At 47.1% G+C, this 25,642-nt stretch overlaps 1 protein-coding gene across 1 annotated transcript in view; it reads left to right on the top strand.

The window, feature by feature from the left end:
* The window catches only part of CAPN8 (calpain 8), a 71,639-nt gene extending 46,273 nt beyond the window's left edge, over positions 1-25,366 (top strand). Inside the window, exons 10-21 of the mRNA XM_055234076.2 lie at positions 3-178; positions 3,898-3,909; positions 6,784-6,995; positions 8,882-8,918; positions 13,096-13,164; positions 15,978-16,035; positions 17,610-17,674; positions 21,655-21,723; positions 22,105-22,183; positions 22,772-22,888; positions 23,793-23,851; positions 25,093-25,366. Of these exons, the coding sequence (XP_055090051.1) occupies positions 3-178; positions 3,898-3,909; positions 6,784-6,995; positions 8,882-8,918; positions 13,096-13,164; positions 15,978-16,035; positions 17,610-17,674; positions 21,655-21,723; positions 22,105-22,183; positions 22,772-22,888; positions 23,793-23,851; positions 25,093-25,116 (977 nt within the window). The 3' untranslated portion in view covers positions 25,117-25,366. The remainder of the gene's footprint in view (positions 1-2; positions 179-3,897; positions 3,910-6,783; positions 6,996-8,881; positions 8,919-13,095; positions 13,165-15,977; positions 16,036-17,609; positions 17,675-21,654; positions 21,724-22,104; positions 22,184-22,771; positions 22,889-23,792; positions 23,852-25,092) is intronic.
* Positions 25,367-25,642: the final 276 nt, after the last annotated feature.

Genomic DNA, 25,642 nt, shown 5'->3' with positions numbered 1-25,642 from the left:
AGCCACTTACTGGACCAATCCCCAGTTCAAAATCCATTTGGATGAAGTGGATGAGGACCAGGAGGAGAGCATCGGTGAACCCTGCTGTACAGTGCTGCTGGGTCTGATGCAGAAAAATCGCAGGCGACAGAAGCGGATAGGACAGGGCATGCTTAGCATCGGTTATGCCGTCTACCAGGTACTGCTCTGCTGGGTTTGTCCTTCATTATACACTTGATGTTTTGGGGCTGAATATCTTGGCCAGTCATTGTAGCACATCTTTCCTATTGCTGGAGTATTCCTAATCGAGAAGTGTCCTTGCTCCTCTATATACCTCTCCCAGTGGCCTTACTGAGGCCTGAATTCCACAATTAGAGATTCATTCCTATGGCTTAAGTCTCTGCTGTTAACATTGAGATGTGTGATACGTTAACCTTTGCCTGTCATTGAGGGCTCAGTGTACATGTGTTCATTAGACTCTTTTCCAAGTACGGGCTTCCCCAGGGACAAGAGCCAAGAACATGGGGGCATAAGGCACTTGAGGTGGCACAAGGAGGGTGAGGGGCGTCACTGAGTCAGGGAAGGAGGCTGGATATGGGAGCCAAAGACAACTATTCCCTGGGAGGCCTTGAGACACTTGGAGCACACAGGGCATGAGCTGGGGTGATGGAAACCACGTGCCCATTTTCAGTTCTGGTGTCTCTGAACTCTGGAATACGGCTGGCTCTGGGCTCACGCTGCAGTCCCTGACTAATATGCCAGTTTTCCTGGCAGCCACGCCTCTACAGACTTAACAGCCTCACAGATATGTTAAAGCAAGATCTTTGCGTCTTGATAAGTCTAGCCAGAAACAAATTGGAATCACTTTTTTATACAAGCAAAGACTCCTTATAGCAAATTCCAGCGGGGCTGATGGTGGTCATTTTTAAACCAATTTTGTTAAAAGAATTTCTTGGGAAAAATACAATTCTAATCAGGAAGACTAAGAGCTGTCTGGAGGCCCAATATCTCAGTATAAATTAATGTATGAAAAAATATTGTAATAAGAAACCAGGAGGGAAATAGTGCAATTGTCGAGATCCTATCTGCACGACACACTTTATTTCTCATATTCTGGAATTTAGGGCTTTAGAGTTTAGGGTGTATATGTGTATGTGTGCACACGCACGAGCATGCGAGTATATTTTACGTTGAAGAATGGGAGTCGGAAAATAATTGCTAATTGATGGCAGGAGAAAGGAATTGCAAATAAATAAGCTCCAATTCTACTCCAGCTTGGCTTTTTCATTTCCACCTAGAATGTAAGTAGCACAAAGCCAGACTCTGTCTGAAGAGATAAAAACCTGATTAGGCACTTAGTGTATGCGCATCAATTCAACAAACTGTAATAAGCATCTATTATGTGCCGGGTGCTGTGCTGAAAGCTGAGGACATGGAGGAATATCACATAGTTACTGCCCTCAAGGTGCTCACAGTCTGAAGTGGAAAGTGAGATGCACACTCCACTGGCAACAGAGCAGGTCAGATCTGCTGTGATGGGGACCAGACACAATGGGCTGGGTTCACCTCAGCTTCATGGAGGAGGAGATTTTGATGAGAACCTTGAAAGGTGAGCTGGATTTCAAGGGAGAATATTCCAGCCAGAAGGACATTTCCTGGCAGCTTGAAAGTTAAGTGATGGTTTTGGAGAGTTGACAGTAGATGGGCATGGCTGCAGGGTGGGCTACTCAGTTCTTCATCCATCAGGCCTACCTTTTTTTTTTTTTTTTTTTTTTGAGATGGAGTCTCACTATGTTGCCCAGGCTGGAGTGCAGTGTTGTGAACTCGGCTCACTGCAACCTCCGTCTCCCAGGTTCAAGCAATTCTCCTGCCTCAGCCTCTTGAGTAGCTGGGATTATAGGTGCACGCTACCACATCTGGCTAATTTTTGTATTTTTAGTAGAGATGGGGTTTCACCCATGTTGGCCAGGCTGGTCTCAAATTCCTGACCTCAGGTGATCCACCCGCTTTGGCCTCCCAAAGTGCTAGGATTACAGGTGTGAGCCACTGCACTCAGCCAGTCCTACCTTATATAACCAGACCAGCAAAGCATTCTTTCAAAGGGACTGAAATAGCTTTGTGTGGCATGACATTTGCACTCATAAATAATATATGAAGCATATCAGTTTTTTAGTCATCAAATTACAGTTGCTTATAAAATATTCCAGTGTATGTGATCTGTGGTCCTATATCTGGCCACAGGCGTATAATTTAGAGCATGACATCCATAAGTGAAAACAGTTTAAAAGTCAGGTTAAAAGGGTATCAGGAGTAGCTGGGGTTAAGGGAGTAGCTGGGGTTGCAGGGAGTGGGTGCCATATTCTTATTCCTGTATCTCCCTCCTCTTGCTTTAACTGGAGTTTGGATTGAGGATGAAAACCTGCTGCTAACTGAGAAGCAGCCAGGTGCCTCCAAAGGCTAAAGAGCCCTCCTTTTCTGGCCTCCTTTTTCTCCCGTTTATCTTCCTGCAGTGATGCCAGGCTAGCCTGTCATTTGCAGTCAGGATCCTGCATTTCAAAGATGACTCTTTCTTTCCATCCACCCATGGGCAGTGGCTAAGGCCTGCTCCCTTACCTCACTGCTCTGGATTTGTGCCACCAAGAGGCCCCAGTTGCCTGGCTCAGTTTTTGCTGGGTGATTCTTGGCAGGGTGGATCTGGAGCGTATTGATGGCAGCAGAGGTGGTCAAGTTGTTTGTGGAAAGATGGCCCACGTGGTTGGGAAAGCCCCGCCAAGGGTGTGTAAAGGCTATTAGGCCAGGAGCTGAGAGGAAGATACTTGTGAGGCCTCTGCATGGGTGATTTTGGTTTTACACTCAAAATTAGAGGAATGACTGTGACCCTGGACTCTTCTACTTCTGCTGCCAATGACCCATGGGGGCTCCAGAAGTGAGCATGCCAGCTGATACACATTTTCCTTAACATCGTTGTTTCTCAGAGTTATAGGCAGTTGACCATAGACCTAAGCGACAAATAATGGCCAGTCTTCTGGTCAAAAGGGCCTATGTGTCAGGGACAAAGAATGGAAAGGGACAAATTATGGGGCTTGAATCTTCTTCTCTAGCCTGGCATAGGAACCCCAGGCATGGGGAAGTTTCTACTCTGGATCTGAGAGCTACTCTCTTGTGGGAGTCAACACTTGCAGTTGCATATAATAGAGCCTAACTCGAGCTAGGCTAGTGAAAAGAGTGTACCAGCTCATGAAAACAAAGCAAGGGAAGGAGATGGAGGCTTGGGACAAGGGACTTGGATACTACCAGGATTCTTTCTCTCCACATCTCCTCTCTAGTGCTGATGACATTGTGCTAGTCTAGATTTCTTCATTCCCGAATATCACTAGCGTTAAGAAGGGAGCCCCTTCTGTTAGTTCCAGTACAGAAATCCCAGAGAAGTAAGTCTCTGATGGGCTCAGCTTGGGTCACGTGCCTATTCTTGAACCATTTCACCATAGCCAAGGGCAGAATAAACTATGGCTCAGGTTGAGTGAGATTCCCCCACTCTGGTCAAGCTCTTGATCTTGGACACCAGGTCCATAGGTCTGAAGAAGAGATTAGTTCTCATTGAAACCCCAAGGCTATTACTCCTGAAGAATTTGAGATCTTGGTAGATTCTACAACTAGAAAAGTAAGAAAGTAGAACCTAGAAATCTGGTGGGCCCCGACCAGGTTTCTAGGATTCTGTTCACAGATGGCCTCGAAATTCATCAATAATGTTCCAGTTTCAGAAATGCTGACTGGCTTCTCACTTTAGCACAAATGTCTTCCTCAGTGGCCCCGGGACTGCACAGTCTGTTTGCAAGACGTAGGGAGGGAGGGAAGAAAAGGAGCAGAAGGAGGACCTTGGAGCTCTCAGGTGACCTGCTCTTTTCTTTTGCCCCACAGGTTCCCAAGGAGGTATGTGAGTGCTGACAGAGATTCCTTCCTTTGGTGAGAAATAGCTTGGCTGTCTTCAGGATGGGCAGCCAGCAGCATCTGTTTCCTGTGTAGAAGCTGGTTGTTCCACAGCTCTCACATGATCCAGTCATGGATCAAACCACATGAGTAGGCTGGTAGCTCTGAGAGTGGGTGAGGACCATTGCAAGTCCCATCTGTCAGGCCCTCATGGAAGGAACAGTGGTGACCTTTTCCCCCATACCCTTGGTGGTCTGAACAAGGTGATTCCAACGGGCAGCGAAGGTTGAGAACCAGTGTTCTATATGGGCTTCCTCCAGCTGGAGTCAGTTGCACTAATTACGTAGAGGTGTATCCACCCTGCTGCAGCTTTACCCCAGTTCTTCTGGGTTTTCAAGCTTGGCTAGCCATGAAGCATGTGCCAACAAGGCTCAATTCATCAGCTCTAGTGTATGCCTTGGTCCAAGGCTGCAGATTACTGGTCCACCTGCCCTTGGCTCACAAAGTGCGTGTCATTGATTACAGAGGGAACAGACAAGGAATTGAATGGTTTAGAGCAAATACCTCTTACTGATGCAGGGCAGGTGAGCCCTCAAATTGGGGCTTAGCCTGGAAGGGTTCTTGGCTTCACCCAGGAAAAAATTCAAGGACCAGCCAGTGGTGTTAGCAACTTTTATGAAGTGGCAGGGTAGAGCAGCAGCCAGGTCCTTGCAGAGCAGGGCTACCTCATAGTCAGTGAGCCCAGAGTAGCAGTTGACAGGCAGTTCCACACTCATATTTATACCAACTTTTAATTATATGCAAATTAAGGGGCAGATTATGCAGAAATTTCTAGAAAAAGAGTGTTAACATCTGGGTTGTCAGGTTGTTGCCATGGAAAGGGGCAGTAACTTCTGGATGTTGCCAAGGCAACAGTAAACTGATAGGGCACACTGGTGGGTATGTCTTATGGAGAGGTGCTTTCACCTCTTCCCTGTTTCAGCTAGTGCTCCATTTGGTCCAGCGTCCTGCTGGGAGTTGAGTCCTACCTCCTACCTCATTACTACTAGAAAATAAGTAAAACCAAAGCTGATTTAAGTCTGGGTGATGGTGATTCCCATCAGAAATGCCCCATTTATATGAGAGAGGTGACGTGCACACACAATGGAGCTTTCTCCAGCAGCACCTCACAGTGCCCTCCATGTGTCACTCTGGATCCTGTGCTCTGCGAGTGCCGGGGGGCCTTCAGGACAACAGTTGTCAAACTTAGAATGTGCTTCTGAATCCCCTAGAGGGCTTGTTGAAGCACAGATTATTGGGCCCTGCTCCTGGAGTTTCTGATGCTTTCAGTCTAGGGTGGGGCCTGAGAATTTGCATTCTAACCAGTTACCCTGGGCTGCTCCTGCTGATCCCGATCCCACATTGAGAACCACCCTTAGTTAAACCTGCCCAACCTCCATCCTGTCACTTTGAGCTGAGCTATGTCAAGGGCAGATGTGGGGGACAGGGACCTTGTGGCATCTGCTTATGTGGGGTCCCTAGTAGGACAGAGTCTTACCTAGATCTTGCCTCAGTGTCCTCTAATTCCCGCTTTGGCCACCCAAATAGGACTTCTCTAACCTGCTCCACCCCTGGATTCTTGCTGGAACTCAGTTTGCCCCCTTCCCAACCCAAGCCAAATTAGAGTATCTTCCCTACTTCAACTCTCCTGAGTGCTTTCTCCTGCCAGTGCCCGTCTCCTCCCTTTGCTACCATCAGGTATGGCAAAAATGACCTTTAACTCATGACATGTAGGCCTTGGTCACATCCTCGCTGGCCACACCGCCAGCATTCTCCTGCCCAGAATGTAAGCATTTTTAGGGAGAATCTCAAGGACTGTGGGCACTCTAGTGGCTGGGTCAGTGGGAACTGTCTGGGGGCTCTATGTGGAGTCCTGACTAGGGTAGTGGAGGCAGGTGGCCTGCTTCCTTCTTTGCTTAGCAGATCTGTAATCCAAAGAGGGTCTGATGACCAAGAGTGAACACTGTCCACTCTGGCGTGGACATTTCAGCCCTGGGTCACACAGAAGTTACAGCCCTTGCAGTGTATCAGCACCTGGCCTCTGTCACAGGCATCTTGATGAAGACTGATCATAAAGACACAGTGCTACGGAGAGGCTTAATTACAGCAATAATAACGTCGGCACCTGTGTTTTGGAAGCACTCTGCAGTCCCTAATTAGCCTGTGTCATGCACCAACAGCCTCCCACCTCCCTGCAACAAATAAGTGGGTCCTGGAGAGCATCATAGCCTGTTGAGGAGAATCGAGGCCCTGGGGAGGCTGGGGGGACCCCAGACTAGGCCGAGCTGTGGCCGCCCCCTCTGCCTGTCTCTTTTAGAGCTGCCTCCCTGGGCTCCCAGACTGACCATCCTAGTCTCTTTGCAGAGCAGTTTTCACAGATAGTCAAAGGTGAACAAGTTTTTATGGCAGCTTTTGCTCGAGGACTAGGATTTAAGCTCTTTTCTCCAGCCTTGGGCCTGTACTGGGAAGGTCAATGCCACACTCCCAGAGACAGCTGCAGAATAAAAGAGCCTATTGGATTAGAGAGGAAAAATATCCAGAGAAGCTGAGCGCACACTAGAGACCCTGCTGCCCAACCTTCGTTTAACTGGGGAGGCTCAGAGGTCAAGGTCACACAGTCAAGATCAATGCCTCAAACCCGGCCTGGCACCCAGAAGGCACTCAAAATACACTTGATGATTGACATACAGTGAGTTCACAACAGAATCCGTGGCCTCCTGATTCTTGGTGCAGTGGTAAAAATCAATAATTCCTAAATCAGCACAATCAAGCTGAACTCTCGGGCTCTCATCTTCCAGGATTTAACAAGAAATTGACTCTGCTTATTGTTTTGTGCAGCTGGAGAGTCACACGGATGCACACTTGGGCCGGGATTTCTTCCTGGCCTACCAGCCCTCAGCCCGCACCAGCACCTACGTCAACCTGCGGGAGGTCTCTGGCCGGGCCCGGCTGCCCCCTGGGGAGTACCTGGTGGTGCCATCCACGTTTGAGCCCTTCAAAGACGGCGAGTTCTGCTTGAGAGTGTTCTCAGAGAAGAAGGCCCAGGCCCTGTGCGTCTCCTTCCCTCCGTGGTGGGGAACAGTTGTCTGTGGGCCCACGAAGGGAAATGGCCCCATGCAGGTTCAGGACCCACCCAAGCTCCCAGTACATGTTCCCACAAGAAGCCTCTAAGAAACTACAAGGCCAAAGGACCCTTCACTGGGTGTCCCCCTCCTACCACTCTACCTTGCTCTATAGGTCACAGAGAGAAAGGGAAACAGGAGACCAGCAGTGGCCTGGACTGGGGCTCCCACCTATGCAGGAGGAGCATGTGAGGCCCCGAGAGCGGGACCTGGACCAGAGTACCCCTCCTCCCCTCACACACACACCCATATACACACCACATATACACACATACACACCACATGCCACACACATACACACCATGTATCACACACATACACCACACACATACATACCACACACACATGCCACACACATATACACCACATGCCACACACATACACACCATGTATCACACGCATACACCACACACATACATACCACACACATACATGCCACACACATACACACCACATGCCACACAAACATGCACCACATACCCCACACATACATCACACAGACACCACACACCACACACACATACACAACACACACATGCACTACATACATACATACCACATGCCACATATACACACCACACACATATACACAACACACATGCTCTCCACACACATGCATATATACCACACACATGCTCCACTCACACACATCATGTATATACCACACACATACACATCACATGTACCACCTACACACATATACATGCCACATACCACACACATACTCCACTCACACATAACACATATACACCACACATACCATGCACACACACCACACACACACCACACACACACCACACATACACACCACACACACACCACACATACACAACACACATGGCAGGTATACACCACATGTACACACAATGTACATAAAACATACCATGATACACATACGCCATGTACACACACATACACACACTATGCACTAGTCATACACTACACACTATATACCACATACATCTCCCACGCATATACTATACACATGCTACTTACACTAACATACACCACATACACACCATGCACACATATACACCACACCACACACATGAACATCATGTATCGCATATCACACATATCACATACTACACACAGTATACACACTACACATACACACCACACATATATATCACATACACATTTATACCACACACACAGCACACATACTACAAGCACATGCACACCACATATTACATACCACACACACCAAACACACCACACACTGAATGTACACACTGCACACATCACACATCATACAGTACACACACAGTACACCACTCACACACACCATGTACATACTGCACACACTCCACACAATCACACAGCACACACTCATACCACATACACACTATATACATACCATTTGCACACACCACATACATGTGACACACACACACACCACAGAACACACAACATCTATGCACGCCTGCAAGGGCTGTGGGCTTGCTGGCTCAGCCCCCAGAGGACATTTCAACAGGGATCACCCTTCTCGGGAATTCTTTCCCTACCTTACCCCAGTTACCACTCTTGTCCCTGGGAGTGATCCATCAGAGTGAACATTCTAGAATCCTTGAAGGGCCAATGGCACTGGGAAGCTCTTGTCTCTGATGAAAAATCAGGGCGGGGTGGAGGTTGAGGAGGCGAGGGAGAGGAATCCTGGTTAAAGATTCTGTTTATGCAGTTTTTAGTAGCAAATGAAGTCTGGGGTGCGAGGCCAGTCTCTCAGGAGGGTCGAAATCTTCCTAAAACAACCCAGCCATTAGCTGTACTTTTTACTTACTCATGTTTGGTTTATTTCTTTCTTTGCATTTCAGAGAAATTGGGGATGTGGTAGCTGGAAACCCATATGAGGTATGCAATCTTTTTGAATGCCAAACTCTGACACTGTTGCATAGCAGTCATTCCAGGTTTCTTATTGAATCATCAGAATCTTTATGTATTAAGGATGGTAACTTCTTATTAGTTAGGGCCACAACATTTTCTAGTCCCTGTCTCTTCCTGATGAAGATGAGACAGAAGTAGCCCTGGAACCCAGGTTTTGTAATATATCCCTATCCCCTGGGAGAGGTCTTAGCCATCGTCTTCCACGTTTGATAAGCAGGACCCACAGATAGAGCACCCACTGTGCCTAAGCTGTTCTGTGCGGGATAGAGAAGTCCTTGGGAGAATAGATCCAGTGTCCTGCTCTTGGATTGACCTCCAGTCTTTTGGAGGACAAGTGATGAAAGTATATGTGAAAGATAAAGAAAGGAACACACCAGAAAACCCATCTAAACTTGGGTATGTGTAGTCTGAGGGGTGCTGGGGGAGTGCCTAGTCTGGGAAGGCCCCATAGAGGAGGTGAGTTCTGAGCCAACTTTGGAGGAAGAAATATGTAAGGTTTAAAGTGTGGGTTCACCACCTCACTCCCTTTATCCCTCACTGTGTCCTCAAGGTACTGTCCTTGTCCTCAGATGGTAGGTGTGGCAGATGATGGGTATGTTGGGTGCTGCTGATCCCTGAGAGCCATGCTGTGTCTGTGGCCAGTGGGCACTGGCCTGGGGTGGGGTAGGACCACCTTCATGGGGGCACAGGCCCAGCTTCCACCCCTCCGTCCAACACTGACATGTCTCTGGCTGCAGATGCCACACGGAGCACTCTCAGCTGCTGGGCTTGGCGTCTTCGGCTGAATGGGGGTGGGGGCAGACATATTCTGTGATTTGACATGTCTTGAATTTACAAGCTCATGTTTCTGCCGATGCATGAGATGGTGCCAAATAAGGATCCATCTTGCCCTGGGGGTCTGTGTTGTGAGTTTATCAGATAGAAAATGCTGCCCCATGTCTGTTTTTTCTTATTCCAGTTAGTTTCTGAACTGGTGTGACTGCTTCCCTGTGCACTGTAGTTCAGCCAGTGGTCAATAGCGCCCCCTGCCTCTAGTTGGTGGCAATACCTGGCGTCAGAGGCGTTTTCTGCGCTTGTGACTCTGGGTGATCTGAGCTGGGCAGAATTTTCCCTCCTACTCCTCGCCTCAGTTGCCGATGCCAGTTCAGCCTTCTCACTGCCCCCAGGAGGACTTATTGCTCACGGTGGCATCTCTTACTGTGGGTCCCAGGCATGTTAGAAAGGCTGCGGTTTACCAGTGTAGAGTATGGAGCTGAGCCTGAATTCAGGTGCCAAGAATTATCTTCTCTCCTTTTTTGGGTGGGAAAGGGAGGGTTCTGCTAAATCAACTTATACTGATTCTAAGCCCCTCTTGCACCAGATTGGCAGGAGTTCAATCCTAGTCACTACTGGGGCCTCCCATCTCCACATCCCATGGTACTGGGGTTTTCTAAAGCCCCCAAGCAACAGGAAGTCTCTTCTGGTCATGGGTCCACATTGGTTACCCCTGTGGTCAGCTCACAGGTTTCTTTATGACTGACAGCTCTTGGGCTTCTGTGCTCAGCATGGGGCCTAGAATCTTTGGTGAACTGGGAGTCCTCAGGCCAATGGTCCAGCCTCTCCTTCTGAGGTACCAGGACACGGCTATGGAGCCATTCGAGGGTTCCCATATCCCCAAGATCCTGTGAACTTTCAACATCTTCTTGGTCTCAGAGAAACCCTGCTTTTTCTCTTTAGGGCACCACTGTGCTGTGACTGACACACACACACACACACACACCCCAGAATACACAGATAATGTCCTCAGGGGACTCAGGGCTTTACAGGAGACAGGAAGGGCTATTGCCTTCAGGAACTTCTGTTTCATTCCCTGCAGAAATCTTCAAGTCACGGATAGTTGGACATTCAAAGAGCATAATCACCTGCTCTGAATGAGGGAAGGAAAAATTACAGGGTGAACAAACGCACTCTTGGAATTTAGCCGCGTTCACTTTAAGCAGGGTTGTAAAGACATTCCTAACATGTGATATAATGAATAACAAGAAAATAATTCCTGGCTTTTGCCATGCTGCCATACCATTTGCAAAGCCTTTTCATATAGAATGTATCAGGGAAATAGAAAATTCCACTATAATAAGTTCCTTGAGAACAAAAACTCTGCCTTGTTCACCATTGCATTCAGACGCAGGTTCTGAACAGTTCCCAGCATGCGCCAGGTGTTCAGTAAATCTTTTTTTGAATGAACAAATGTGAAGTACCACAGTTGCAACCACGTACACACATTTTCCTCATTCCCAGTGTCCAAAAATTCCCTTGTGTCCAATGATATCCCCTAGTGATGGGGCGCCTGCTATGTGCCTGTGCGTATCCATATCCATATGCTGTTTTGTTGTTAGTTTTTATATGCAATTTTATGTTTTTCCCCTAGAATAATAGAATATTACTCCATGTCTGGAATTTATGGACATCCAAGATTTTGGTATACTGTATTACATGAATGATATAATGTTGGTTTTTTTCCTATAAAACCACTTTAAAATCATATATATGTGTGATGAGATATGATGTGTTTATCATTTTTTCTTCTAAAAATCTAGATGTATTTTTGGATTAGCACATCTTCTATGTAAACAGCATGGTAGGCCTTAATATCCTCATTCTGCAGGTGAGGAAACAGCCCCAGAGAGGCTGAGAGTAGTCAGATGCAGGGAGCATCTTCTCTGATGATCATTCCAGAGGGTGGTGGAGAAGCGCATGGGCTGGAGTTTAATCCTGGCTTCACTGTGTACTAGCTGTGTGATCTTGGCCTGTTACATAACATTTAAAATGAAGTAACATTTAAAATTCCAGTTTGTCCATTGGTGAAGTGAGGACAGTAATGAGACGAACCGCACAGGACAGTGGTGAATATTAAATGAAATAATCCGTGCAAAGTACCTGACAGGTAGTAAGTACTCAGCAAAGACAAGTATTATTACTACAGTGGTTATCCTTATGAGTACAGCGTCATTCAAGCTATATTGGGCCTTTTGTACTCATCTTAGTGATAGCTTTGGAAGAAATTGACCCGGCTTTCTAGAAGTTTCGTGTCATCTGGGAAGCTGTCACTTTTCCATTCTGTCTTGTGGTGACAGCTGGGCATTATTCTATTTTGGGCAGAGCCCATTGTCACATCAGAAAGTCTCTGGACAGAAGCGTTCATATAATTGTTTGTAATTTCCAAAGGACTTTGACCCACATTAGCTCTCATTTGATTCCTAAAATGGCCCCATGAAAATGGTCTGGTTAAATCAATATCAGAGTGGAGGCCATGGATGTTCAGAGCCCTGAGATAGTGTCCAATAAGGGGCCAATCTGCTATTTGAACTCCAGTCTCCTGGGTTCTAGTTCTACTCTTTCTACTAGGCTGTATTCTCAACACTTTTGAAATCATGTTGCTCTTTGTGAATCTGATGAAAGTGAAGAAAGTGTTTTTTTCTGATACGAGGTCTCACTCTATCACCCAGGCTGGAGTACAGTGGCACAATCTTGGCTCACTGCGGCCTCAGCCCCCCAGGTAGTTGGGACTACAGGTGTGCATCACTACACCCAGCTAATTTTTGAATTTTTGTAGAAATGGGGTTTCACCGTGTTGCCCAGGCTAGTCTCGAACTCCCGGGATCACATGACCTGCCCGCCTCAGCCTCCCAAAGTATTAGGATTTCAGGTGTGAGCCACCGCACCCAGCCAAAAATGCATTTAAGTATGACCCCATGTTTTCACGCAATTTCTGGAGTTCATACTCCCTGGAAAATTATCAATGATTCCCTTAGGACTCCACAGATTCACACCAAGATTTTCTGCTGTTGGTGTCATTTTCTGAAAGTGGTTCAGGTTGTAATCAGAAATTCAGGGTTGGTGGGGCTCACTTCCCCAAATCACTTAGAGAGAAAAGTGCTAGGCCCCAGCGCTGCCTCCGTGCTCATCCCTGCTGGACTGTAAGCTCCCCGGAGTCAGGACCTTGGCTGTCTCTTGGTTTACCACCATGTGCCCCCACTTAGCCCAAAGCCTGGCACACAGTAGGTGCATCATAGACACTAATGGATGAAGGAATGAATTTTAAATCTTCGTCTTTCATTCTCCTTGACGATTCCCATTTTAACTTTGCAAATGTCCTTCTTTTTAGCCACATCCCAGTGAAGTGGATCAGGAAGATGGCCAGTTCAAGAGCCTGTTTGAGAAGCTGGCAGGGAAGGTGAGTGGAGGGCAAACATGGCTTCCCAGGCGGGCAGGAGAATATTCAGGAATGCTCAGGTCACTTCAATCTTTACTCCCTGAGGTCTCCAGGCGTAAAAAGGGTGAGACTCAGGTCTCAGGGGCCCGCAGCTTCTGTGCCTGTCACCATCCTGTCTTAAGATCGAGGACCTTCCCTGCATCGCTTGGGAATTGGTCCTGAGGCTGCTTATCTTGCTGCGTTGTCTGACTCTTGAGAAAATAGAAAAGCCAGATCTCCAGGTCCTGCCAAAAGCATTTCTGTTTGCAAATTGGCCCTGTCAGATTGGGGCCTCTGAGTAAAAAGCTGGGACGGCAAAACCTCTCCAAATTGATACCCTTCAGAGTGGGGACTGCCCAGCCGAAGTGGAAGGCAGCTCAGCTAACCTGGCTTGGGATTAGTGTGCAGGACTAGCCCTGTTCGCTGTCACTGTCCTGCAGCCCTGCCTGCCCTCTGGGAGACCAGCAGCCTGAGGAATCCAAGCTTTGCCTGACATGAATGCAATTTGGGCACTTGGAGCAGAGAAAGAAGCGCCTCCTGATCCTTCTCCACTGCCCTGGCTTCCATTCACTTTGGTAGCAGCCCGGTGGGGGCCATAAGTCAAAGCATAACTGGGACTCGAAATGTCAAAACCGGCCCCATAAATACAGTGAATGTGTCACTCTTTGGAAGATAATAAAGTGTGTGAAAAGGGCCCTGAAGAGGAAAAAAACAATGGTCTCTCCGCCAACCCCGGGAAGCTCAGGGCGACTTTCTAGACTTAAGGATAAAATAGAAGAAAAGACATCAGAATCCCTCCCAGGAAATAAAACCTGGGAACAGTTCCTTTATTGAATAAAACTCTTGCAAAGATGAGCCAATTTATGTTTTAGATGGATTTACAGATCAGTATTTTTGCTAACAAAACCTTGTTTCCTTAGCTGCCAAGTGACCATATTTTACTAAGAACATCAAGAATGATGAAAGGAAAAGCTCATATTTGCATAGTTCTTCATGCACCTAATCTTACTTTTCTCTTTGGCTGCATGGGGCAGTATTGGTCACTCTCCTTGCTCTGCTTGTAAAGTGACCTTCACAGAGAGGTTAAGGAGCTGGCTGAGGGTACAAGGCCTCATGAGAGATGGAGTCAAGGTCCAAATGTAGACTCTTGACATCCCATTTCTTTCCTGGCAGGCTAATGGGGGTGGTCTTCTAGCCCCAGAGGCTTTTTAAAGGGGCCTCAAGTCTTTTTTTTTTTTTTTTTTTTGAGATGGACTTTTGCTCTGTGACCCAGGCTGGAGTGCAGTGGCACGATCTTGGCTCACCGCAACCTCTGCTTCCCGGGTTCAAGTGATTCTCGTGCCTCAGCCTCCTGAATAGCTGGGACTGCAGATGCCAGCCACCATGCCTGGATAATTTTTGCATTTTTAGTAGAGACAGGGTTTCACCATGTTGGCTAGGCTGGTCTCGAACTCTTGACCTCAGGTGATCCACCCGCCTCGGCCTCCCAAAGTGCTGGGATTACAGGCATGAGCCACCGTGCCCGGCCCAGGTCCTCAGGTCTTATTATTGGGACTGACCACTCTGTGCTGGGGTGAGGCCAGTTGTCCTCAGAGGAGACACTGCTTTGTGCAGCTCTTGCCTCTCTCATTTCCAGTAGAATTGCCAGGGCCTGGCTAGTGGAGGATGGGAAGATAGAAAGTGACTTGGCTAAAGTCACATAGTGAATAAGGGGCTGAGTTCAGACTGGGACCCAGACATCAGCCCAGCACCCGTTCTCTGCATTTCATCGGTCATTCTGCCTGAGATCTGTTCTCCATCTGAGAGTTAAGGGATGACTCTTCCCTCTGGCTCAGTGTTTATCCCAGATGCACACAGAATATCCTATTCTCTCAGTCTCTGCCCCAACTTTGAGATGGGCTCCTGTGTGAAATACCAACTCTTGCAGGTGTGGTGGGGAAAGCTGGCACTTTGGGGTGAACCAACCTTATCCAGGCATGGTGGCAGTCCAGCTCTGCCTCTTGGTAGCTACAAACCACAAGCAATTACATCACATGAAAATGACAAATGATGTTGTATGTATACAGTGTTCAGCAGTTTACAAAATCACGACTTCCTTAACTTGAAAATGGCTGTGGAATTGTTCTGAGGATTTAAGGATCTTCCACACTGGTTCTGGCACATCTGGTTCAATCCTATCACTGCTGTTCCTGTTACTTTATCCCTGTTCAAGCAAGCCCTGTGAAAGGCAGCAGGACCCTGGTGTGGCAGCCTTCTGCCACGGTGTGTACCACACTCATGGCACTAACACACCTCTGGCCAGGCTACTGGGATCCCCAAAAGAAGAGGAGAATTTGAGTTTTTAAAGATGCCACCTGCTTTTAAAATCACAGGGCCAGACGGGCACGGTGGCTCATGCCTGTAATCCCAGCACTCTGGGAGGCCGAGGTGGGCTGATCACGATGTCAGGAGTTCAAGATCATCCTGGCCAAGATGGTGAAACCCCGTCTCTACTAAAAATACAAAATTAGCCAGGCATGGTGGCGCGCGTCTGTAGTCCCAGCTACTTAGGAGGCTGAGGCAGGAGAATCGCTTGAGCCTGGGAGATGGAGGTTGCAGTGAGCAGAGATTGCGCCACTACACTCCAGCTCGAGTGACAGAGTAAGACTGTCTCAAAAAAAAACAAAAAACAAAAAAAAAACCTCACAGGGCCAGTGGGCCTGGTGTCTGACTGTGAGGAAGCACTGCATTAATTCACTGTCTTGAAACAACTTGTCAGGGCCTGACATGATTTGCATTTGGGTTCCTCTTTCTAGGATTCTGAGATTACTGCCAATGCACTCAAGATGCTTTTGAATGAGGCGTTTTCCAAGCGTAAGTTCCTTCTTGGAGTCTTTCAGAAAGTCTGTAGGAGATGCTGGGGCAGGGTGAGGGATGGGCAGGCAGGCACTGGGCTGGGAGCACCACAGGTGGGAGAAAGGGCATTGGTGTCTGACCCCAGGAGTCCTGATTCAGTCCAGCAAGACAAGAGGGGAAGAAGAAGAGGCAGGTGACGGGAAGGTGAGGGGGGAGATGAGGGTGGAGGTGAAGGCGGGGCTGGTGCTGGCAACCAGCCAGCGCCTGCAGGAACAAAGCTCCATAGTGTCAAAAGAAATTGCAGGCTGAGTCCCAGGAGAAAAAGAGCTGGGCTGGGATTGACTTCAGTGAAATTTTTTCACCAAATTAATAACTTGGATACTGTAGCACATCTTGAGGGAAGGAGGAAGGAAGGGATGATTCTGACTCTCCTAGACTGTCCTCAGTTCCCCATCTTCAGATTTTTGCAAGCCTCAGAGCTGTCAGAGGGTCAAACTGCACTCAGGAGGAAAGATTTGCATCTCCCCTCTGAGCCCCAGCTCATAGGAGGCCACAGGGAGCTGGTTTCTCTCCAGGTCCTGGGATGGGCCAGGTTAAGTCTTCAGTGAGTGACGGGCTCTCATTCACTCACTGCAGCAGGACTGGGCTTGAGAATGCAGGAAGCAGGGGCTTGGCCCAGGAGCCAAGTCATACCCTTCCCAGGGACGAACCCAGGGCTGAGCAGATGGATCTCCAGTGCTCAGAGCACCGGCCCATCTCCTCTCCACACCACTCTTGCTCCTGCAGTTGTTGAAGAGTGGAGAGAAAGAGAGGGGGTTGCAGGGTCTTTGGCACCTGTCTTGGCTCTTAGGTATATGGAAGGTGAGGGTGGAGGCCAGGGATGGAGCTCCAGTGACATGCCTGCAATTTAGTAAGGAAGGATAGCTGCTGTCATTGAGTGGCTGTGTGTTGTGATTAAAAGTTCAGGCTGTGGAGCTGGCTGGCCTGCATTTAACTCCTAGCTTTGCCCCCTACTGGTTGTGACCTTGAGCAAATCGTACAACCTCTCTGGGACACAGTTTCCCGATCTATAAAATGGGTATAATGATAGCATCTACCACATGGAGTTATTTTGAAGAGTAGATGTGCAGTACTTATAACAATACCTAGCCATATAAAGTTAGCTGTTTTATTAAGAACTTATCATATATCAAGCCTGGGCTAAAACTTCACTTTCATTATCTCAATTAATACCCAACCAGTCTTTGGGGCAAGTATGGTCATTGTTACTATCATGATTATTCCCATTTGATGGAGGAGGAAATTAAAGCTCAAAGATATTAATTTGCTGAAGTCTGTGGCTTGTGGGGAGCCAAGCCAAGGTTCAGATGCTGTACTTGGATGCTGGTGCTTGTCTGTCCTATCTCCCAGGGCACCAGGAGGCTCAGGCGTATCTGCCCACAAGCCTGCCATGACGCTCTCCCCTTTTGGCAGAGACCAAGTTCAGCTCCACACTCTTGGATGGTATCCTTGGAGGTCTTCTACTGTGGAAGTTCTTTCCTTCACCTTCAAATGATCCAATTCCCACTCCCCTTTTCTATTTAAATCTTTAGGCACAGACATAAAATTCGATGGATTCAACATCAACACTTGCAGGGAAATGATCAGTCTGTTGGATGTATCCTTTAAATGTTGCATTATTTTTTTTTTACTTTCGTCCTGTTTTTAAAGACTCCTCCACCTTTTCCAGTTAGAAGGAAGGGAAGGGTAAAAAATGAGAAGGGGAATGAGCAGGCATAGAGCATATGTCAGGGATTGTACTTGAAGCCTCAAAGGAAAAATGTATCATATCATGGATGTGCCTCAAAAAGCTTGAGATCATCTCCGTTTCACAGGTGAAGAAAACGAGGTGTGCAGTATTTAGGTGACTTATTTAAAATAATGTAATGTGGAGGTAGCAAGCATGGGGCATTTGTGCACCTCCTCCCTCCACACGCTCTTCATCTCTTCGTCTTCCTCCTCCCCTTCATTTCTACCCATCCCCACCCCCATCCTCTATCGCTCCCTGCTTCCCAAGCTCTCCCCATCACTATCTGATCTTTGCTTCAGAATCTTAACATGGCTTGTGGACAGCCACTACTGATAGTTTAGAATTATCACACAAGATAAAACCTATTTGTTCTCCCTGATCTAGTTTAACCCTCACTTGATATTGAAGTATGGTATGTTAGGCTGTTCTGGCTGCTATAACAGGAGACCATAAACTGGGTGGCTTATAAACAACAGAAGTTTATTTCTTACTGTTCTGGAGGTTGAGAAGGCCAAGATCAAGGTGCTGGTAGATTTTGTGGTGGATGAGGGCCAGTTTCCTAGTTCATAGATGGCATCTTCTTGCTATAACTTCACATGGTAGATGGGGTGAGGGAGTTTCCTGGCACTAATTTCATTTCTGAGGGTTCCACCCTCATGACCTAATTACCTCCCAAAGGCCCATCTCCTAATACCCTCGCATGAGGATTGGGTTTCAGCATATGACTTTTGGAGGACAAAAACACTCAGTCTATAGCAAATGGGCAGTAGTTTTTGGGAGGAATGGAGAAGGTTAGGGCATTCTAGGTGGAAGGAACCTTCTAGGTGTGAAGGCACAGAAGGTGAGTGGTGTAACGTCACTTCCTTAGAGCTTTGCCTACAGCAGGTCCAGGTTGCCATTTATCACAGTGCTGCTGATGAAGGTGATTTCTTTAAAAATTGGAGGCTTGGAAGGTTCTTCTCAGTTCCTTGGGGCCTCATCCGTGATGAGCTCTGTCTGTTCATCCATGATGATCTTTACTGTGGGCTCTTTCATTAACTGCGGGACGGGAGGAAGGATTTTCCTTTGCGTGGTTGTCATGCAGAGTGGTCCTGGATGACAGAGCATGTGTGCCCACCTCTGCGTGGCTGATCCTCCATGGAGGGCTGGTGCTATCTTTTGGCCTCTGAGCTTCAGTCGGCCACTCGCTGCATGAGGCTGGGGCTCTTTAGCCCTCGTGTCTTTTCTTCATGCTTGACAATTTAATTTGTGGACTGCGAGGAACTGTTAAGTATTGATTCACTTTACTGCCAATAGTTCCTTGGTTTCTGAATCATTCTCATCATACCTCGCCTGTTGACTTCAGTTTAGATTTGAGAGTTGCCTTGTAATTGACCCACTCGTTATTCCCAATGGTATTTGTGTCTCTCACGGTTCCAAGAGGAGTGTGACTCTCTGCCACTCTTCAGGAGTTTCTGTTCCACAGTTTAGGTGGTGTGGGGCGGTGGTTCTGAATCAGCGGAAATACCCATGGAATCCTTAAAAAAATAACAGCTCTATTGAGATATCATTTACATACCATACAGCGTACTCATTTAAAGTATATCAGTCAATGGCTTTTGTGTATTCAGAGTTGCGCAACCATCATCGCATAATTTAGAACATTGTCATCACCCTAAAAAGAAACCCTGTACTCCTATTACCAGTCACTCTCCATTTCTCCCAACCCCCACCCCCATCCCTAGGCAAGCACTAATCTTCTTTCTGTCTCTATAAACTTGCCTATTGTGGACATTTCATATAATGAAATTATACAATATGTGGTCCTTTGTAATTGACTTTTTTTTACTGAACATGATGTTTCAATTACCATAGCATGTATCAGTACTTCATCACCCATGGGGTGTTAAAATTACAGTTTAAAAATACAGTCTTTCACATATCCTACAAAGTAATAGAAAAAATTTTAAAAATTGGCTGGGTGCAGTGGCTGACGCCTGTCATCTCAGCACTTTGGGTGGCATTGGCAGGCAGATCACTTAAGGCCAGGAGTTCGAGACCAGCCTGGAACATAGGGAAACCCTGTCTCTACTAAAAATACAAAAATTAGCTGGGCATGGTGGCACACGTCTGTAATCCCAGCTACTTGGGAGGTTGAGGCATGAGAATCGCTTGAGCCTGCCTGGGAGATGGAGTTTGCAGTGAGCGGAGATTGCGCCACTACACTGCAGCCTGGGTGAGAGAGTGAGACTCTGTCTCAAACAACAACAACAACAACACAAACAAACAAACAAAAACCCCTTATTCCTGGACATCCTTGTTCCATAGATGTGGTCTCTGCAAGCAATTTTATCTGGAATTGAAGACCACTGGTGTTCTGGGACAAAGGCGTTGAAACAGACAGGGGTCCAAATTCTGGCTTTACCACTTATTGAGGTGTATAAATTTGAGGAAGTTACTAAATGCTCTGAACTTCGGTTTCTCCTGGAAAATGGGATAATGATATCTAGCTTGTGTGGCTATTGTTAGGATGAAATGAGATACAAGTATGTAGAGTACCTAGACCTGAGTGTTAGCTTCCTTTGCACACTACTCCTCTGAGATGTGTTGGTTGAATTGTTAGTAAGGATTTGAAGGTTGTGATGCATTGAATACTCAGTGTGGATTATAGATCCAAGAACACAGACTTTCTTAAAGGATGAGGCTTACAAGACTTTTTGTTTGGCTAGCTAAAGGAGGTGAGAGTGATAGTCTGTTTTAGAATTCTAGTTATTTATTCAGAGGTGGGGTCTTGTTATGGTGCTCAGGCTGGAGTGCAGTGGCTATTCACAGGCACAATCTGAGCTCACTGCAGCCTCAAACTCCTGGGCTCAAGCAATCCCCCTGCCTCAGCCTCTCGAGTAGCTGGGGCTGTTTCAAAACTTTAACATTGGTGCTGTAACGTACATACTGTTTACTGATTAGTTGTGATTGGTGAGAAAATTGTAGAGTCTCTAAGAGACTTAACTTTAGGAGCATAAGTGCAGTTCATAACTAAATCCCTATTGACTAGCACAGTGTTAAAAAAAATAATTGTGGCACTTTGGGAGGCTGAGGCAGGGAGATCATTTGAGGTCAGGAGTTCAAGACCAGCCTGGCCAACATGGTGAAACCATCTCTACTAAAAAAAAAAAAAAAAAAAAAAATTAGTGGATTGTGGTGGTGGGCGCCTGTAATCTCTGCTACTCGGGAGGCTGAGGCAGAGAATCACTTGAACCCTGGAGGTGGTGGTTGCAGTGAGCTGAGATCACACGACTGTACTCCAGCCTGGGCAACAGAGCGAGACTCCATCTCAAAAAAAAAAAAAAAGTTGTGGAGTGAATGTAAATTGGACACAGAAAATCCCTCATGATATCTTCCTGTTTGGTTGTATAGTGGCCTAAGAGCAGATCCTGTGGCTTAGACTCCCAGTCCCATGGTTCCTGGCTCCTGATGTCTTTTCCCCTAACATTTTGACACTCCAACAAACTCTAATTAGCTGAATGATCAATCACAGAAATGTAAATGTAGAAGCGAATTTACAGATCATACAGCTCCACCCTGTAAATAAACCAGATGATTAGGATATTCACGATATTGCATATTGGCCAGCTCACGACTTGCCCTTTGTTCCTAGCTCTGTGCTTGGCCTCAGAGGAGGGTCTTGGTGCACGTTTGACTTTTTAATCTTTATTTGAACCTGTTACACACTGTCACCCCCACTGCTCTGCTTGCCACAGACATGGAAGGTTCACTAAGGCCTTAAGGCACTCATGCAAGCTCACAAGAGAAAGAAATCTGTAAGGCATGTAGAATTTGGACTCAATCACGTTGGCCTTTAACGTGCCTAGTGCAATGGAACGGGTACTTTGGGGCCGATAGAATTCAAGACACTCTGGCTGAAGATTCAGAAGTATCTGGTAACTCTTCTCTTCCTTCTGGGCATCCTCTCCTCTGTTCTAATCCTCCCTTACACTCACTCCTGGTCCATTGTAGTCTGACCACATCCTTAATCACGGTCAAAACTCTTGAGACCTGGGCACATTGGTCACAAAGGAACAAGAAGGCAATGAGAGACTCTCATGCCAACCACTGCCCTGAAAGCCCTGCTGTTCAGACAGCAAAGGGGCCAGCACTGGCCAAGCTCTTAGGCTTGCTCTGAAACCTTCTTGGGAGGAGCCAATAGGATCTCTTTTTGAAAGTGTCCTTGGCCTTTTGAGGAAGCAGTGCGGTGGAGGGAGATGGTTCTGGCAGGGGAAGTGAATGGTTGTTTTCTACTTGGGATTTCTTTCCTGCTTTAGGAGATCTATCGGGAAACTGATTATAACCACTCGGGCACCATCGATGCCCACGAGATGAGGACAGCCCTCAGGAAGGCAGGTGAGGACACATCCTGTAGACAGGGTCTTGGTTTCCAGGTGTGCACATTGTAAATATTTATTCTCATGATGATGATTGCTAATGATCATCATTTGTAGCTTTCTTATATGGGATATTAAAGCAACAACAGAGCTTTGTTGAGTACCTTCCCTGTCCAGGAAGGGGAGAATATTGCTGGATTCCATATAGCATAATATTTTAGAATTTTTCCAAGATCTCTGCCTGTTACTGGGAAGGTGACAGCAATTACAGAGGATGGGGCTATGAAGGAGACAGACAGGAACTGGCCAGACAGGCAGCCCTCTCACCTTCTCTGCTTTTGCTTGCTGATGTGACCCATGGCTGAGTTGGTGCTGGTACTAGTGCTGGACCTGGAATTAGGCTGATCTTGATGAGGAGTAGCTACAAGGAGAGGGATGGATGGCAGGACACCTTCTGGGATCCCCTGGAGAAGGCAGAGTCAGGCCTGGTTTGCAGATTGATACAGAACCACAGAGAGGCCCCTGCGATGTCAGCTCCTTCAGTGTTTATGGGAGACAGTGCTGAGTCCTCCACTCTACCTGTGACCCAGGGCCCCTCTGCCCTCAGGTTTCACCCTCAACAGCCAGGTGCAGCAGACCATTGCCCTGCGGTATACGTGCAGCAAGCTCGGCATCAACTTTGACAGCTTCGTGGCTTGTATGATCCGCCTGGAGACCCTCTTCAGTGAGTCACTCTGTCCTCCAGCCCCATCCTATTAATCCCAAGGTGCAAGGCGGGGGGCAGGGGCAGGGGCAGGGTCAAGGGGCAGAACCAGACATTGCCTTTAGGAGGCCAGGGGCCCAGAAAATGATAGACAGGGCTTCTGGAATGCTGGCATCTTGGGGGCGAGGGGCAGCTGGACCCAAAGGGGCTGAGGAAGTCTAGGCTGGCCAGATCCAGGGCGGAGGATGCCTTTTTTGTAGATTTAACAAAGCTGCCATCCAGACTATCGCCCATCTACAGTGTGCAGTCGCTAGGCCAAGATGAATGAGTCCCAGTAACTGTTCTTAGATGGTGTTTAGTGTCTATTTATATTTGTTTTTCAATAGGGATCATATTGAGAACATGTGCCACCTTCCAGTGAAAGGATGGGGGGTGCCCTCTGGAAGGCAATAGGCGTTTTCCTGCCATCTTGGGTCTTGAGATTAGATACCTTATTAGGAAGGGATTTTTCCTTCCACTGAGGTTTGGTAGGTGTTACTTTCTAGTGGGTCAAGGTCAGTTAGCCAGAGACAAAGCTAAGGGACTGGATTACCCACAAGCAAGACAACCACAATCTGTTTGACCTTGATAAAGTAATTGCACATTTCTGATATAAAGCTTCTGAGGATGGAGATACCAAAGGGACCATCTCTGCTGGCAACGGGGTTTGTCTGTTTCGGCAGGGGGGCATCTGATCCCCCAAAAGCTCATCATGTGCTCTGGATCTAGCTTTTCGAGGCCCCTGGGCCTAGATGGGGGCTGGAGGGGTGGGGGTGGTAGGGGAAAGGGGAGTTCCGCAGGTGGGGATGGAGTAGACAGAGGTAGCTCTCTGTTCCAAAGTCCAGGAACAGCCTTATCTAATTTCACTCCTTCTCTGGTGTTTTAGAACTATTCAGCCTTCTGGACAAAGACAAGGATGGCATGGTGCAACTCTCTCTGGCTGAGGTGAATGTCCTGAGGTTTGATGAATTGCTGGCTGATGGTACTCTGAAATTCTTGGACCGTGTAGCTGCTGAGTGATGCTTATTCCTGTTGGCTGTCTTAGTTCCATGTGAATACCATGCATGTTCTGTGGCAGGCACTGGGGGTAGGAAGGCAACTGTTATACAGTTTTTCAAACATTTTTGTTTATTATTATTATCATCGTAAAGATAAAGCTACAGCTACATTTCAGATAATTTCAGAGATACAAGCCCTTGTTAATTTGGATGGAGTTGTGGGTGGTGGGCACAATATAAAGTGTCTGGCTTCTAGGACCAGCTGTCTTAGATGGACCTATGGAAGGATGTAGGAAACAAAAATGAAATTGCAATGGGTAGAATGAAGATGCAAAACGAATGAGTGTTTTTACAGTGTACAAGTCACATAATGTTTTTGCAGAAAAAATCAGAATACTTCCCCTGTGGACACTGCACCCCTGTATGACAGAGGCCTTTACTGGCCAGAGGAGACAGCAGGAAGTGTGGAGATGTCTCCAAGGGTCCAGGCAGGGGAAGGCATTGGCCTTTGACTTGCTTCTGAGGTGGTGGAACTAGAGCGCCAGGTTATTGCTGGCTGTACCCCATTGTCTGTGCTCATCCACTTTCTTTTCTTCTCTAAAGTGGGGATGCCATTGACCTCTTTCCTGTAGCCCAGGAAAGGCCTTCCTAGAAACAGACCTGTAGATTCTCACAGATACCTGGACAATAGTATGGAACCTAAAATGGAGTGTGGTTGTGTGGGTGCATAAAATATACATATATATGCACACACAAGTATACACGTATAGGAATATATATACACATATAGAAACAAATACATATATAGAAAAAGATATATACACATATATAGGAATCTATAGGGATATATATATACACACACACATATATTGTGTATATATATGTGTGTATATAATAGTATACTCTATTGTGTATATATGTATGTGTGTGTGTATGAATATACATGCACATACCTATTTTTGGAGCTCCCTTTGGGTCTAGAGCTTTTTCTGAGTCACATTTCTGTAGTGCCCTGGTTCAGGAGTTAGTGATGTAGTGAAAGCTTTCCTCGCTTCCCATGTTTGAGCAAGGCACTTACTGGAGAAGAGATAAAAAGATCGCACCCATGTGAGGCAGGAGAGCATTGATGGTGAAAGCACTCCAGCCCCTGAGAAGCCAAGAACTCAATCTTGTCCCTTTCCTTTGCAGTGGCTGTGCTGCGTGTTGGTCTGACCCAGGGTTTCGGACATCAGTGACACTCCCTGCCCCACTGCTTGCCTCTTGTCACCCCTTCTCCACAATTTTATGAACATTTATGCTCCAGTGGCATTCACTGGTTGTTCATACCTTTCTTGCCCTGGGTCTCTTTCAGCAGCACTGAGCTATGAGCTATGTATGCTGACCTGGTGGGCCCGGTGGAGGGAAAGCAATCAATTAAAGTTGTGAGCCAGAATGGTTTCCGCCTTTCTCTCATGATATGCTATCTGGGCTGTATCCTGGGCTTTTTATGCTTTAGGAAAGAAGATGTTCTCGGGGAAATGGCACAACGCAAAACTGCTGAAAGATACAAAATGTAGGTTAATTTCTCAGAGGAGAAGTCCTCTGTGGACCAAGATGCCTCCGGAGGCCACCTTCAGGAAAGAAGTCCAGGAAGGGGGCAGGGATGGGATGCTGGGAGAACAGGGCTTTCTTCCTTATTTGCAGACACGGAAGGCTGATAGGCTGTACTGATGAGAATTCTCACCTGGCAAATAGCTAG

Source organism: Symphalangus syndactylus, chromosome 19 (genome assembly GCF_028878055.3).
Source record: "Symphalangus syndactylus isolate Jambi chromosome 19, NHGRI_mSymSyn1-v2.1_pri, whole genome shotgun sequence".
Taxonomy (NCBI): Eukaryota; Metazoa; Chordata; class Mammalia; order Primates; family Hylobatidae; genus Symphalangus; species Symphalangus syndactylus.
This window is presented reverse-complemented; position numbering and strand designations above follow the sequence as displayed.